This window comes from Pagrus major, chromosome 1 (genome assembly GCF_040436345.1).
Source record: "Pagrus major chromosome 1, Pma_NU_1.0".
Lineage (NCBI taxonomy): Eukaryota > Metazoa > Chordata > Actinopteri > Spariformes > Sparidae > Pagrus > Pagrus major.
In genome coordinates, this window is record NC_133215.1 from 21,968,413 (window position 1) to 21,984,975 (window position 16,563).

Genomic DNA, 16,563 nt, shown 5'->3' on the forward strand with positions numbered 1-16,563 from the left:
TTCATATTTAAAACAATATTGTGGTAATTTCAATGGATTTTGAGGTCATTATTGTGGTAATTTGAGGGTAATTTCAAAGAAATTTCAATTATATTGCTCTATAATAACCACCTACTTACCATGACATTTCTGGACCTGTGAAATGAAGTATTACCACTTTCCCTTTAGATTGAACAGATTTAGCATTGAAGAAATGTTGCTTTGACAAAGAGAGCTGTGACACTACATGTTTTTATTATATCCCTCACTTTGAAAGCAGCTGAAATTAATTGCGATAATCGATGCAGTAAATCATCAGTATTAAGTAAATCATGTAAATCATGAAGCAGCCTCAACAGCAGTGCAGTTACAGTCTTAAACAAGGATACAGAGAATGTTACTTTTCTCCTTACATTTCTTCAAATTATCTCAACTAGAGTTCACACTGAGCCCTCAGCTCAACAAACAGATATGTCATTAGTGGTTTAGCTTTGCATTAGTTTCATTTATATGATTAAACGTGGGGCACACATCAACATCAACTTCCTTTAGAGGTTTGTGCTGTTAATAGCCCTTATTGGTTTTGTACCACTGAGCTCTGGCAACAACATCATTGGAGTAGTCTCCACCTGTTGAGCCGACATCAACACGTTCAACGGTGCGGACGTTTCCAGCCCCCATATTGTAGGCTGCTATCCCTCCTGCAGAGACAAAATGAGAACAAAGCTGAGCAACAAACAGTGAAGAGAGATGGTGAGTGATGTGTGAGCATACTGGTTCAATAAAACAAACCTTTCAGCTGCTGCTCCTTGGTCCAGCCAGGTAATTTGTTGGTGATCTGTTTGATAAAATCAACTAAGATCTCGGTGCCTTGGCAGAGGTGTTCCTCACTGTCCCATGCGCCCCGTGCAGTGTGTCCACCTCCTTGTGGATTCACGTCAACCTACAGTATTGGGACTGCTGTTATTGTATTGGACTGTGAGGCTCAACTAAGAGGACATGAGTAAAAGAAAAGTATTTGTTACAACCTGCATCAGTCCCCAGGCGTTACCCCCATCTCCCCAGCCATCCTTAAGTGCATTTCCAGCCCTGGACTCTCTGGAGATGATGGCAGCGATGACAGCTGGATCGATTCCATATTTACCTCCAACACTGTTGATTTTAGACCTGTACTTTTCCATTCTGCCGGCATCAGTCTCTGCCATCTTGTGTGATGCCTTCACACCTTAAGAGAGAAATCAGACAGAACAGGATTATGGCCTAACAATGATGATGAAGACTATAAAATTAGTTTTCCTACAATTTTTGATCTAATCAGCTCCTGTGTTTGTCTACTGTAGAGTTTACCTGTGTATCCCAGCCCATCCTGCCGAGCTGTTTTCTCTGAGGCACCAGTAGTTTCAACATCCATGATGTTTCCATAACCTGCAAATGTTCAGTTTATTAGATTGTTTTTCAACACACCTGCACATTTAAATTAACGTAAAGCATGTGGACTTTAAAAGGTGCTATATGTAAGAACTGGCAACCTGTCGAATTAATTCCAGAAACAAATAAAGAGTAGTATATGACCCGAGTAACTGCAAACTGCTGCTAAATGTAGCGGACATTAGTTACTAAGCTCAGCTAGCCATGCAGGTAATGCTCCTATTAGCTTACTCTGCCCGGACTGTGAGTTCAGAGCGACAGGCCAGCGTTGGTGATCTTTTCTAACAGACTATCACCTCCTGGGGTACAACGTGGCTAGGGGGCTAGCTGGTTAGCCTGCTTACTTCAGTGGACATCACTGCAACACACGACAAAGACATCTTGATGATGCATGGACAAGCAGACTTGCAACCCCACATATCTAAGTCCTATGACCTTTGTTGAAGAGATGCCTCTAATGTGTGCGACATGGCCTCAAATTAATATCATATTTTAAGAAGTGTTGTAAAAAGTACCCAAAAGTCATAAAAATATTAATTTAGTAAACGTGAAAGTCACCCATATGAATAGTACTTGAGTAAAAGTCTCAAAGTTGCTGATATTAAGAGTAGTGAAGTATCAAAAGTAATTTTCTGGCACTAAATGTACTTAAGTATCAAAAGTACAAGTTAAAGTAAATAATACATATATTTAGATGCACATCTATACTGTATGTGAGTTGACCAATTATTAGCCAGGCTGATTATTGGATCCAATATTTGTCATTTCTGACTCAAATGAAAGAACACACTAATGACTAATGGGTAATGACTGGTTGGTCCAGTCCATGCATGTCCATTAGATTACAATAGAGTTGGCTCCTATGCAATATTTGATTACGCCAAGTCCCTTCCTTCTTTTTTTGACTCCCTGTTCTTTTTCAGGAAGTTACAAACTCTTAACTGCCATTAAAAATATATGTGCAACAGCCTTTTTTGGTCACTGTTACCTGATACTGGTGTATAGGTGAGATAAAGGGCAAGACATGAGATACAAACAGCAATTCTGACTTCATGGGAACTTTAAGGGAGTGTACAGTTACATAAGCCTGCACATCTTTACAAACAAGAGGCACAGTATTGTGGGTGTGTACAGCATACCTGGCACTACTACGAAAGTACAACTAAACGAAATAATAAAGGTTCAAGACAGATACAGTCCATTAAAGTAATAACTTGAAATGATTTTATATAAAGATACAAAGTGATAACACACACTATTATTTCTTGTGAGTAAGTATTTTAGTTTTTTTTTGTTTATAACACAAGCACATTCACAACTAGAAGTCAAGTTCAGCGATAGGCTGATACACCCCAAGTGTGTGAAGGAGAGGTATCGCAGGTCCTTCCTTCCTGCTGCTGTTAGACTGTACAACCAGCACTGCTCCCAGTAGACCTCACATGTGCACTCAAAGTCTACACATATCCCATTCTCATTCTCACTTTGGTTTGCACTAACTGGACAATTTTTAATACCCATATTTATTATTTGTAAATAAAAATACACTGCCCACACTGTGTATAATTACACTGTTCATATTGTAAATATTATGTATATACGAGTCTATTCTATTTCTTATCTTTTGATTTTATTATATTGTTTATTTTTTATTATTATTATTGTCTATTGTAATATTCCTGACCGTTGGCTGCTGTAACAAAGAAATTTCTCCATTTGCGGGACAAATAGAGGAATTCTGATTCTGATTCTACCAACAGTCAAACAACACAAACACTCACCCATGTTTCCTGCTTTCTCCTCTGATGGTCCACTTGAGACTGGAATGTGAGAGCTGCAGCACAGTGTCCCTCTGTACGCTCTTGGGTGTGAGCCGGCAGTGCACCAGTACTTATACTGGTGGTTTACTTCTGGTCTCACTACGACTTCCTCATCTTGGCTGCTGTTCTACTTCTCGCCTGCAGAGGGCTTTGTTCAGTAGGCCTGGATGGTTTGCCAGTGAAGACAATACATCATTTTATCAACTAAAAACTGGGCTAAGAGTACAAAACCAGTACCTATTTGACTTTTAGTTCACAGTATAGTTGCAGTACAAAATAAAACTCAGTTGTTAAAATAGTTGTGTACTCAAAGTCTACTAATCTTACACTTAAAGTATACTCGGAAGTTTACTTTTATAAAACAAAAGTGGGCCAATTTAGTCCCGAGAGGTACGGAAGTAGCACACATACAAGTACACTATTAGTACATAGATTTTATTGTACTTACTACATAAAGTAGACTACGGAAATATACTTGAACTGATACTTATACTAGTATATTGTATACTAGTATACTTTTTTGTAGGGGTACAGTAGTTTATACTTTACATTTGACTGTCCTCAGGATCCAGAGGGAAGAAAGACACTGTTCCTACAAAGCTCAACGGTTTCCAACACAGTAATGTTAGTCATGGTTAACTTGAATCCCCTGTGTACTTTTTTCAGTCATAGAAATCCAAATAGTACTGCCTATTGTGGGTTACTCTCATGGTTAAATTCAGTCTTTTATATTTACATGTATATATAAAAAACGTTACCTTCATTTGTTTGTTTTTTTTAACTAACAGCATTTCAAAAGCTGAGAAAAAAAATCAAGTGGTTCTAAACAAATAAATGAACAATATTCCCAAACATGACAGCTAATGGATGCAGTTCATAGGAGATGTGGGTTTCTCTGATGGAAAGTTTTTTATTTCATCACATAATTTGTCAAGGTTTATGTGCAATTTCCCTTTTTTTTTTTTTAACTTTCCCTCTTTATTACACTGATGTAACATTGTAAAAATGTCTCTTTGACTCAGAGCGGTGACACAACAGGACTTTATTACATCTCTCATTTGCAGCTGAAACAAATTGCAATAATCAATGTAGTAAAAGAACAGTATTAGGGAAATCATGTAAATCATGAAGCAGCCTCAACAGCAGTGCAGTTACAGTCATTAACAAGGATACAGTGACTATTTCTTTTCTCCTTTCTGCAAATGACGACAGCTCTCAGCTCAATAAACAGAGATATCATCAGAAGTTTTGCTTTGCATTATGTTGACACAGTGCACACATCATCATCATGAACTGTAAGAGTTTGTAAGAGGTTTGTGTTTTGGACAGCGTTAGCTCTTGAAAGCCTTAAATGGTTTTGTACCACTGAGCTCTGGCAACAACATCATTGGAGTAGTCTCCACCCGTTGTGCTGCCGTCAACTTTTTCATAGGAATGGACAATTCCATCCCCCATATTGTAGGCTGCTATCCCTCCTGCAGAGACAAAATGAGAACAAAGCTGAGAAACAACCAGTGAAGAGTGATGGTGAGTGATGTGTAGGGTAGTGTAGTGAATTAGGTCCCACTGAAGACAGCTGATTAAATGATCAGAGGGCTGGCAAAACACAGGACCAAAGACCGATGGCTGCCTATTTGACAACAGGGATTACAGTACTATAATAGATAATCTAGGTAGTTTTATGCTGGGTTTGGCTCCTGGCAACCCCAGGCAGAACATTAGTCATCTAATGTGGCTGCTCGCATTAGCTGCATGACTAAACGTGGAACCAGTGACTGTCTAACAGCAGCTAAACTCTGTAAACCACCTCTGTACTAGAAGAATCTAACAAACAGAAATCTAGAAAAGCAAACCCCCTGGATCAATATGCTCAGGGGGAGCCCATGTTCTATATATTCAATATGATGGCAGAGACAACTGACAGTTGACAACAAATGGATGTTTTCTGTTAACTGCTGTTATCTCTCTTCCATGAGTCATTTGTCCTGTACATCAGTGATTGTGTGATAGTCTCAACGTTTAAGTCGCAGCTTGACTTTTACTTTCTCTGAGCAGTACACAGATATTTCAACACAGTGATCAAGGTCCATTAGTTGTCCTGAAGCTTTCAATCATACCATATATTCTCAACTGTGTGGTCACATACATTTCTAATGTACAAAGGGTGTATAACAGACTACAATGTAGCTGTAAGCAAATAGAAGGCTATTTAAGAGCTTATTAACATGTTTCTGAACAACAGTAACTCATATGGAGAATCCATAACTGGTGGGTTACCAGTTAGGAGAAGAATAACTGTTGAATGCAGAAAGGAGATAAAAAGTAATATTCTAAATGTGTGAACAAACAAATGCACTTTATTGCATAAAAAACATCCTCAGCACTCTGCCATAAAAAAACAGTTTGAATTTTATGACTGATCTAACCTGGATAAGCCAGAATCCGACCCAGTGGCAGGCATTACGTGTTTTAATGATACAGTCATATAGAGGCATCAGTATTAAGAAATGTTGATAACTTAAATAACCTAGCTGCGCCATCAGAGTGATAAGTTAATCAATGCTCTGTGGCTCAGGAGAGAGAGCGGTCGTCCACCAATCAGAGTGTCGGTGGTTCATTCCCCGGCACCCGTAGTCTACATGTTGAAGTTGAAGCAAGGTACTGAACCCCAAATTGCTCCTCCAGGGTTGTAGGAATGTGTATATGAAAGGTTATCACTCCTGATGAGCAGGTGGCGTCTTGCATGGTAGCCTCTCACCATTGTATGAATGGGTGAATGTTGTAAAGTGCTTTGAGTGGTCAGTAAGACTAGAAAAGCGCATATAAATACAGTCTGTTCATTTATTCTTGCAGTTTTAAACATCAAGCTACAGCTACAACACACAGTAAGCCAGTTGAGCCTAGGTTGCAGTAGCTTGCAGGTGTACGCGAGTTGTATATATATATATATATACACATGTATATATATATATATACATGTATATATATATATATACATGTATATATATATATATACATTTATATATATATACATATATATATATATATATAAACATATATATATATACATATACATATACATATATATAGATATATATATATATACATATATACATACATATATATATATATATATAGATACATATACATATATATGTGCACAGGGTACACGATCATTTGATTTCGTTGTTTCCATGTCCATCAACAGAGAGGAGGATGTTCAGCATTCAGTGATATAAATAAAGCTTTGGCTTTGATATTTTTTTTGCTGTTGTTTAATGTTACTGTTCTTGTAGAAATTGGGTAATTGGCTTTCAAACCGTCAGATCAGTGTGTACAAATTAAACATCCTGTGTATTCACATGACCTGTTCTGTGTTTGTGTGCCAGGGGAGAAGCCTCATGTGTGTCAGATATGTGGGAAGGCATTCAGCCAGAGCTCGAACCTCATCACCCACAGCCGTAAACACAGGGACGACCGGCCCTACCGCTGTCCTCGCTGCCTCTACAGCTTCCAGCACAAAGTGGACCTGCGGCAGCACCAGGAGCACCACTGCGCCTACCGCTGACTCTGACAAGGCCGAATCAACGTCTTCAGCCTTTTACCAGCAGAAACACATTCAGGACAAAAAGCTACTGACTGTGTTGTTGCTACCAGGAAGTCTCATCTCACATCCAATGCTATAGTGGTTTATATTTGACATTTATCTGTCTTTAAGGACACTGAGAGGAGACAGATGCTGTTATTACTCTGCTCAGAGGTTTCCAACACAGCAATGTTGGTCATGATCAACTTGAATCCCCTCTGTACTTAGTAATAAAAATCCAGAATTGTTGTGTTGTGAGTTACTCTCATTTTAAATAGTGTTTTATATTTATATCCAAGAACTGTTGGCATTATTTGTGTGTTGTTTTTTTAAAATTGACAGCATGTCAACAGCTGTGAACAAAATGTGGTTGTAAATTAAAATAATAAATGGCATTACTAAAGACGACAGCCAACAAAGTCAATTCGTAGATGTTTTTGTTCTTTTCTACACATGATGTGTCCATCTTCTCTGCAGATCTGTGATCATGTTCGGGCAGAACTTCAAGGTTCATGTGCAACTTAACTTTTACTTTCCCAACAGCACTTAATTTTACAGGTCTGCAAATTTTTCCAGTAAGTACATTAGAATTTTCTTTGAAATGATCCCCAAATACCACATTATTTACCTCAAAGGTTGTTGTGTATACCCCAACATGATTTATAACCAGTGGTAATTTCTTTGCCATTTTAATCTATAACTCAGCAGGCCACTAAATCGAAATGAATTGTTGCAGCTTAGTTTCCATCTTGTTTCTGCCCAACTTCTGCAGGGTAGTAAATTGAGGTAAAGGGGAAGTTGGACAGAAACTACTCGCAAATCAAAATGGCATGATCAACAGAAGTTGAGCAGAAAGCCGTGTGAAGTTTCCTGGAAATGTATGAAAAGAATTAGCAGCTAGTTATTAACTGCTTGTTGGGAAAAAGTATAATATTCATATTTAAAACAATATTGTGGTAATTTCAATGGATTTTGAGGTAATTATTGTGGTAATTTGAGGGTAATTTCAAAGAAATTTCAATTACATTGCTCTATAATAACCACCTACTTACAATGACATTTCTGGACCTGTGAAATGAAGTATTACCACTTTCCCTTTAGATTGAACAGATTTAGCATTGAAGAAATGTTGCTTTGACAAAGAGAGCTGTGACACTACATGTTTTTATTATATCCCTTACTTTGAAAGCAGCTGAAATTAATTGCGATAATCGATGCAGTAAATCATCAGTATTAAGTAAATCATGAAGCAGCCTCAACAGCAGTGCAGTTACAGTCTTAAACAAGGATACAGTGAATATTACTTTTCTCCTTACATTTCTTCAAATTATCTCAACTAGAGTTCACACTGAGCCCTCAGCTCAACAAACAGATATGTCATTAGTGGTTTAGCTTTGCATTAGTTTCATTTATATGATTAAACGCGGGGCACACATCAACATCAACTTCCTTTAGAGGTTTATGCTGTTAATAGCCCTTATTGGTTTTGTACCACTGAGCTCTGGCAACAACATCATTGGAGTAGTCTCCACCTGTTGAGCCGACATCAACACGTTCAACGGTGCGGACGTTTCCAGCCCCCATATTGTAGGCTGCTATCCCTCCTGCAGAGACAAAATGAGAACAAAGCTGAGCAACAAACAGTGAAGAGAGGTGGTGAGTGATGTGTGAGCGTACTGGTTCAATAAAACAAACCTTTCAGCTGCTGCTCCTTGGTCCAGCCAGGTAATTTGTTGGTGATCTGTTTGATAAAATCAACTAAGATCTCGGTGCCTTGGCAGAGGTGTTCCTCACTGTCCCATGCGCCCCGTGCAGTGTGTCCACCTCCTTGTGGATTCACGTCAACCTACAGTATTGGGACTGCTGTTATTGTATTGGACTGTGAGGCTCAACTAAGAGGACATGAGTAAAAGAAAAGTATTTGTTACAACCTGCATCAGTCCCCAGGCGTTACCCCCATCTCCCCAGCCATCCTTAAGTGCATTTCCAGCCCTGGACTCTCTGGAGATGATGGCAGCGATGACAGCTGGATCGATTCCATATTTACCTCCAACACTGTTGATTTTAGACCTGTACTTTTCCATTCTGCCGGCATCAGTCTCTGCCATCTTGTGTGATGCCTTCACACCTTAAGAGAGAAATCAGACAGAACAGGATTATGGCCTAACAATGATGATGAAGACTATAAAATTAGTTTTCCTACAATTTTTGATCTAATCAGCTCCTGTGTTTGTCTACTGTAGAGTTTACCTGTGTATCCCAGCCCATCCTGCCGAGCTGTTTTCTCTGAGGCACCAGTAGTTTCAACATCCATGATGTTTCCATAACCTGCAAATGTTCAGTTTATTAGATTGTTTTTCAACACACCTGCACATTTAAATTAACGTAAAGCATGTGGACTTTAAAAGGTGCTATATGTAAGAACTGGCAACCTGTCGAATTAATTCCAGAAACAAATAAAGAGTAGTATATGACCCGAGTAACTGCAAACTGCTGCTAAATGTAGCTGACATTAGTTACTAAGCTCAGCTAGCCATGCAGGTAATGCTCCTATTAGCTTACTCTGCCCGGACTGTGAGTTCAGAGCGACAGGCCAGCGTTGGTGATCTTTTCTAACAGACTATCACCTCTTGGGGTACAACGTGGCTAGGGGGCTAGCTGGTTAGCCTGCTTACTTCAGTGGACATCACGACAGCAATACACGACAAAGACATCTTGATGATGCATGGACAAGCAGACTTGCAACCCCACATATCTAAGTCCTATGACCTTTGTTGAAGAGATGCCTCTAATGTGTGCGACATGGCCTCAAATTAATATCATATTTTAAGAAGTGTTGTAAAAAGTACCCAAAAGTCATAAAAATATTAATTTAGTAAACGTTAAAGTCACCCATATGAATAGTACTTGAGTAAAAGTCTCAAAGTTCCTATGCAATATTTAAGTCCCTTCCTTATTTTTTTGACTCCCTGTTCTTTTTCAGGAAGTTACAAACTCTGCCATTAAAAATATATGTGCAACAGCCTTTTTTGGCCACTGTTACCTGATACTGATGTATAGGTGAGATAAAGGGCAAGACATGAGATAAAAACAGCAATTCTGACTTCATGGGAACTTTAAGGGAGTGTACAGTTACATAAGCCTGCACATCTTTACAAACAAGAGGCACAGTATTGTGGGTGTGTACAGCATACCTGGCACTACTACGAAAGTACAACTACGAAAGTACAACTAAACGAAATAATAAAGGTTCAAGACAGATACAGTCCATTACAGTGATAACTTGAAATGATTTTATATAAAGATACAAAGTGATAACACACACTATTGTTTCTTGTGAGTAAGTATTTTAGTTTCGTTTTGTTTATATCACAAGCAAGTTCACAGCTAGAAGTCAAGTTCTACCAACAGTCAAACAACACAAACACTCACCCATGTTTCCTGCTTTCTCCTCTGATGGTCCACTTGAGACTGGAATGTGAGAGCTGCAGCACAGTGTCCCTCTGTTCGCTCTCGGGTGTGAGCCGGCAGTGCACCAGTACTTATACTGGTGGTTTACTTCTGGTCTCACTACGACTTCCTCATCTTGGCTGCTGTTCTACTTCTCGCCTGCAGAGGGCTTTGTTCAACAGGCCTGGATGGTTTGCCAGTGAAGACAATACATCATTTTATCAACTAAAAACTGGGCTAAGAGTACAAAACCAGTACCTATTTGACTTTTAGTTCACAGTATAGTTGCAGTACAAAATAAAACTCAGTTGTTAAAATAGTTGTGTACTTGTGTAAAGTTTACTAATCTTACACTTAAAGTATACTCGGAAGTTTACTTTTATAAAACAAAAGTGGGCCAATTTAGTCCCGAGAGGTACGGAAGTAGCACACATACAAGTACACTATTAGTACATAGATTTTATTGTACTTACTACAGAAAGTAGACTACGGAAGTATACTTGAACTGATACTTGAATTTACTTGAAGTATACTACTTTTTTGTAGGGGCACAGTAGTTTATACTTTACATTTGACTGTCCTCAGGATCCAGAGGGAAGAAAGACACTGTTCATACAAAGCTCAAAGGTTTCCAACACATTAATGTTAGTCATGGTTAACTTGAATCCCCTGTGTACTTTTTCAGTTATAGAAATCCAAATAGTACTACCTATTGTGGGTTACTCTCATGGTTAAATTCAGTCTTTTATATTTACATGTATATATAAGAAACGTTACCTTCATTTGTTTGTTTTTTTAACTAACAGCATTTCAAAAGCTGAGAAAAAAAATCAAGTGGTTCTAAACAAATAAAGGAACAATATTCCCAAACATGACAGCTAATGGATGCAGTTCATAGGAGATGTGGGTTTCTCTGATGGAAAGTTTTTTATTTCATCACATAATTTGTCAAGGTTTATGTGCAATTTCCCTTTTTTTTTTAACTTTCCCTCTTTATTACACTGATGTGACATTGTAAAAATGTCTCTTTGACTCAGAGTGGTGACACAACAGGACTTTATTACATCTCTCATTTGCAGCTGAAACAAATTGCAATAATCAATGTAGTAAAAGAACAGTATTAGGGAAATCATGTAAATCATGAAGCAGCCTCAACAGCAGTGCAGTTACAGTCATTAACAAGGATACAGTAAATATTTCTTTTCTCCTTTCTGCAAATGACGACAGCTCTCAGCTCAATAAACAGAGATATCATCAGAAGTTTTGCTTTGCATTATGTTGACACAGTGCACACATCATCATCATGAACTGCAAGTCTTTTTATAGGTTTGTGTTTTGGACAGCTTCAGCTGTTAGAAGCCTTTATTGGTTTTGTACCACTGAGCTCTGGCAACAACATCATTGGAGTAGTCTCCACCTGTTGTGCTACCGTCAACATTTTCATAGGAATGGACGTTTCCATCCCCCATATTGTAGGCTGCTATCCCTCCTGCAGAGACAAAATGAGTGCAATGAGCAAACAGTGAAGAGAGATGGTGAGTGATGTGTGAGCATACTGGTTCAATAAAACAAACCTTTCAGCTTCTGCTCTGTGTTCCAGCCAGGAAATTTGTTGCTGATCCGTCCGATGAAATAAACCAAGATCTCCGTGGCTTGGCAGAGGTGTTCCTCACTGTCCCATGCACCCCGTGCAGTGTGTCCACCTCCTTGTGGATTCACGTCAACCTACAGAAATGGGACTGCTGTTATTGTATTGGACTGTGAGGCTCAACTAAGAGGACATGAGTAAAAGAGTAGTCTTTGTTATGACCTGCATCAGTCCCCAGGCGTTACCCCCATCTCCCCAGCCACCATTTAGTTGATTTCCAGCCCTGGACTCTCTGGAGATGATGGCAGCGATGAGAGCTGGATCGATTCCATATTTACCTCCAACACTGTTGATTTTAGACCTGTACTTTTCCATTCTGCCTTCATCAATCTCTGCCATCCGGTGTGATGCCTGCACACCTTTAGAGATAAATCAGACAGAGAACAGAATTATAGCATCAGCACAACAAATGCATCTCTTTCTCTGTCAATCCATCAAACACTGTGGATGCAGATGATGAAAGCTACACGATGACTTATTCTATCATTTGTGATTGTATCAGCTCCTGTCTTTGTCTACTGCAGACTTTACCTGAGAATCCCAGTCTGTCCTGCTGCGATGTTTGCCATGAAGCACCAGTGGTTTCAACATTCATGATGTTTCCGTAACCTGCAAATGTTCAGTTTGTTAGATTGTTTTCAATACACCTCCACATTTAAATTAGCACAATGCAAGTGGAATTTACTATTACAGTCAAATAAAAATAAAAGAATAAGGTTAAAGACAGATAAAGTGCATTAGTGTTTTAAGTTTGGAAGTAAAGATTTCATGTAAAGTTAAAGTGATAAGAAATTATTCCCTGGTTGTGTGTTTATACCACAAGCGCGTTCACAGCTAAAAGCCAAGTTCTACCGAGAGTAAAATAACACAAGCACCCACCCATCTTTCCTGCTTCTGCTTCCAACGGTCTCCTTGAAACTAGAATGTGAGAGCTGCAGCACAGTGTCCCTCTGTTCACCCTGTGGTGTAACAAGGGAGGTGGTCTGTATTTATACTGTTATATTTACTTTTGGTTTCACTGTGACTCCACTAATAGGTTATCTATTTGGAGCTCAGTGTCTCATTACAGATTACTGTAGTAGGCTGTTTATTAGTCAAAAGGAGCAGACACAACTGAGATTTAGAAATTATAATGCATCCAAGTCTACATTACAATAATTTAGCAACTTGCAATGAATGCATTCAACCATGTGTACAACCCAAAAACTATTTTCTGTTTGATTTTTATTCCCTGCTAACACAGACATAAATCCCAAGGCGGCAAAAACTCCCCATTTTTGGGAAAATATGATTTTTATCTCACCCAATATATGTAAACACAACGTTACTTAAATAATAATTCAAAATGGTATCTTTATATGTTTCAAAAGTTTACAACCACCAGCCTTTGCTTCACAATCATTTTATCCACTGGCCCAACTCTCATGTTGCAGGTACAGTGCATGTGATAGTCTGTCATTATTGGTGGCTGACCTCTAGTAAGTAGTTCAAATGAAGAATATGTAAGACATTTCTTTACTTCTATCATTTATTCCCATTAAACCTTTGTATATCTATCACCAATTTTTATTTTTGCTGCATTAAATTACAGGCCACAGGTATTTGCTGTCAGTATGAATGACATTTCACTAGTTTAAACTAATTTCAAGTTTTCAAATTCAGACTAAAGAGGAAACAGTTAAAAGTTCAGCATTTAGGACAACAGGCACCGTGAAAGTCATCTGCTCATACTTTTATTGTATGTGCTGCACAATACTGAAACTGAAACACTGAGACCTCAGATGACATCTGTGTTCATGTTAACGTGTAACATCACGCATTAAACTTTGCTCTTTTTACAAGGCCAAAGAGATATTAAATCACTTACGACTGCAAATGTCTTGTTTTCTCTTTGTTTTGTGCTGATTTTCAAAATCCCTCATGACTAATTGCAGGGGATTAAGATCGCCTGTGCGCAGGGTGGGGAGACTGACTCCTGATTGAGGAGTGGAAGCAGCTTGGGGTATTTCCCTCCCAGCCAATCATGGCTGCCCACATCATTCTAGTGAGGAAACTGTGTTTATTCGGGAACCCCTTGAAACCCAAGCCCCTATACACCTTCAGTTTACCATTTTATATCCCCGGGGCTTGTAGGAGGCATTTGTTTATTATACCCAGAAGAAGTATTTGTTATTGGTTTATTGTCCAAGTAGACATTGGGCATTCCGCCTAGATTTACATGTTTTTGGTTTATATTTTTATGTAGGTTGGGCTGGCCTGTAAGCATTTTATGGCCAGTACCGCCACAACCTAATTTCCCCTTGGGCATTAATAAAGTTATCTATCTTATCAATCTATCTATCTATCTTATCTATCTTATCTATCCATCCATCTATCTATCCATCTATCCATCTGCATACAGAACTAGACATTTGAATCAGAAGGGAAACAAATCAATGGAGGGTGTGACTAAAATCAGAGGGAAAAGGTTACATAAGTGCTGAAAAAAACAGTCATAAAAAATGGGAGTGTACATTTTCCTTCACACATCATGTTATTTCTTCCAGATTATTAAGAAAAGGTGCTCAGTCACAATATATCATCCTCTCTTTTCAAGCATCCGCCCAACGTCAAAAGCATCTAGCACAGACTCTGTCTTAATTGGAGGTAATTTTATAACAATTAATCAATCAATCCTTAAAAAAACAGAGTTTTGTGTACACTTCAGGCATGTTTAATGCTGGCTTGGAGCAAGCTAAAACAGAATATACTGCATATGCTACTGTCAGTGTGGAAGATGTTAATTTTTTGCCACCCTAGCAGCACGGCTCTGTCTGCTGGTCCTGACTGAAATGTCTCAACTAATTGATGACTTGCCTTGAATTTAGTTTAGAGCTTCATGGTGTCGGAATTTACACAAAATGACCCAAATGCAAGACCATGGGCGTAGGTTTCTATATAGATGGTCGTGACATGTCACAACCAATGTTCGAGGATTGCAAAATAGTCACTACCAATATTTGTCTGCTGCTGAGCCAGTAGTAACGTTAGTGAGTGGTAGTAGTGAGCATCTTCCAAACTGTGTCCGCTACTTGAAATGGATAAGAGGAAGAAACAGCTGAGAAACAGCGATTAAAAAGTTGAAGTCTCTGGAGGTGGAGGCTGCTAAATGTGCGAAGTTGACGGAGCTTTTTGGTGCCGGGACCAGTGACACCGACCCGCCAGCAGCCACAGGTGCTGCTGCGCCGGGAGACGAGGGAGGAGGACCTGACGATGATGAGCGAGTGGAGGCAGACAGGGTCAGTAACGTTAGCCTGGGGCTGGCTCGGCTAAATGTTTGAGACATGTCCAAAACAAAGTAAAAAAACGTTTTTACATTGAATGTGATGCGACCTCACTAACTGCATACTGATGAATGCAGCTGCCGCTAATGCTAACGTAGCTGCCGCTAATGCTAACGTAGCTGCCGCTAATGCTAACGTAGCTCCTCAGGGACTGAAGTCGTTATTTTCTAACTTTGACAGTCTAACATGTGGCAGCACATCAGCCCAGAGTTAAAGGGCTGTGACTGTTGGTAGTTGTGGTTGATTTTGTTCAAATACGCCGAATTGTGATATTATGGGTTATTATTGTTCAGATGATTTAGCTAAGCTAGCTAACAGATGCTAACGTCAGCGGTCTCTTGTTGCCATAGCAACAGTAAACATTCACGTGGCCTGATGAGCTGTAAACAGAGATACAAAACACAAGTAAACCTATAGCAAATAATAAATTTAATTTGCAATATTTACCATTTAATTTATTGTAATCTTTCAATTCATTTATTGTTTACTGAGGTGATAACTAATAGGTATAATTTGTGTGTAAATGTGTTACTTTTACTGTAGTTTTCAAATGGCTGTGTATAGTGTGAGTGTATAGTCTTGAGCATTTTCAGGTCACAAAGATCTGGCTTTTTTGCATTGGGAAACACTAGTAAAGTGTCCTAATGAAAACACGACAAAGCCATTTGACTACCTTGTTCATAAATGATGGTGTCAGGACACACACACTTTCATTGATAGGAATACTTGGTTTTGAGGAATGACCTCTATTTTGAGCATGTGACATGCTTTTGCAGGTTATCAACAAAGTTTTGCAGTTTGTACTAATTGTTTTGAGAAATGCACCAACTGTTGTGCAAATGTAAGTAATGATGTGAGAAAAACTCCACCCCGTCTCTGGTTTTGGGTTCTTCCCGTTAGTCTCGTCCCACCCCTGGTCATAACATAACTTCTGTTGTGATTTGACACTATAATGAACAAAGATTGATTGGTTGATTGCTATAGCTGTCAGTTTTAGTCCTTGAGTTCATAGCTACGTGCTTTATTTGTTAACTGCTATCAAGGAATATGACTCTCCTTTGTAGTATGTGTGAGAAAGGACGCCACGAGATTTGTGGACTTCTTCGTGGTGTCCGCTGATAATATAGTGGGCTGGTCTGGACAGAAAATGCCAGAGCTGAATTTTTGTCCCAGTCCACCCCTGGTAATGTCACTACCAAAGCTGAGACCAAACCTACGCCCTTGTGCAAGACACACACACAGAGACAGGTGGGTAAATGAACAAAGAGCAAGCTTTAATACTGAGTCCAAAAAACAAAATCAAACATTATTAGATGACAAAAATGTTAGCAT

The 16,563-nt window shown here is 38.9% G+C and overlaps 3 protein-coding genes across 3 annotated transcripts; all 3 read right to left on the bottom strand.

Moving 5' to 3' along the window:
• Positions 1 to 215: 215 nt before the first annotated feature.
• On the bottom strand, positions 216 to 3,262 carry LOC140992764 (lysozyme g-like). Its single transcript, XM_073462770.1, has 5 exons — positions 3,186 to 3,262; positions 1,327 to 1,404; positions 1,008 to 1,204; positions 772 to 922; positions 216 to 680 (listed from the first exon to the last, which is right to left on the bottom strand). The coding sequence occupies exons 1-5, from the start codon at positions 3,187 to 3,189 to the stop codon at positions 544 to 546; spliced, it is 567 nt and encodes a 188-aa protein (XP_073318871.1). The 5' UTR covers positions 3,190 to 3,262; the 3' UTR covers positions 216 to 543.
• Positions 3,263 to 7,958: 4,696 nt separating this feature from the next.
• On the bottom strand, positions 7,959 to 10,356 carry LOC141006113 (lysozyme g-like). Its single transcript, XM_073478238.1, has 5 exons — positions 10,243 to 10,356; positions 9,061 to 9,138; positions 8,742 to 8,938; positions 8,506 to 8,656; positions 7,959 to 8,414 (listed from the first exon to the last, which is right to left on the bottom strand). The coding sequence occupies exons 1-5, from the start codon at positions 10,244 to 10,246 to the stop codon at positions 8,278 to 8,280; spliced, it is 567 nt and encodes a 188-aa protein (XP_073334339.1). The 5' UTR covers positions 10,247 to 10,356; the 3' UTR covers positions 7,959 to 8,277.
• A 943-nt stretch (positions 10,357 to 11,299) lies between these two features.
• On the bottom strand, positions 11,300 to 13,858 carry LOC141005898 (lysozyme g-like). Its single transcript, XM_073477959.1, has 5 exons — positions 13,776 to 13,858; positions 12,440 to 12,517; positions 12,071 to 12,267; positions 11,835 to 11,985; positions 11,300 to 11,749 (listed from the first exon to the last, which is right to left on the bottom strand). Exons 1-5 carry the CDS (start codon positions 13,828 to 13,830, stop codon positions 11,613 to 11,615), a joined length of 618 nt encoding a protein of 205 aa, XP_073334060.1. The 5' UTR covers positions 13,831 to 13,858; the 3' UTR covers positions 11,300 to 11,612.
• Between the last annotated feature and the right edge of the window lie 2,705 nt (positions 13,859 to 16,563).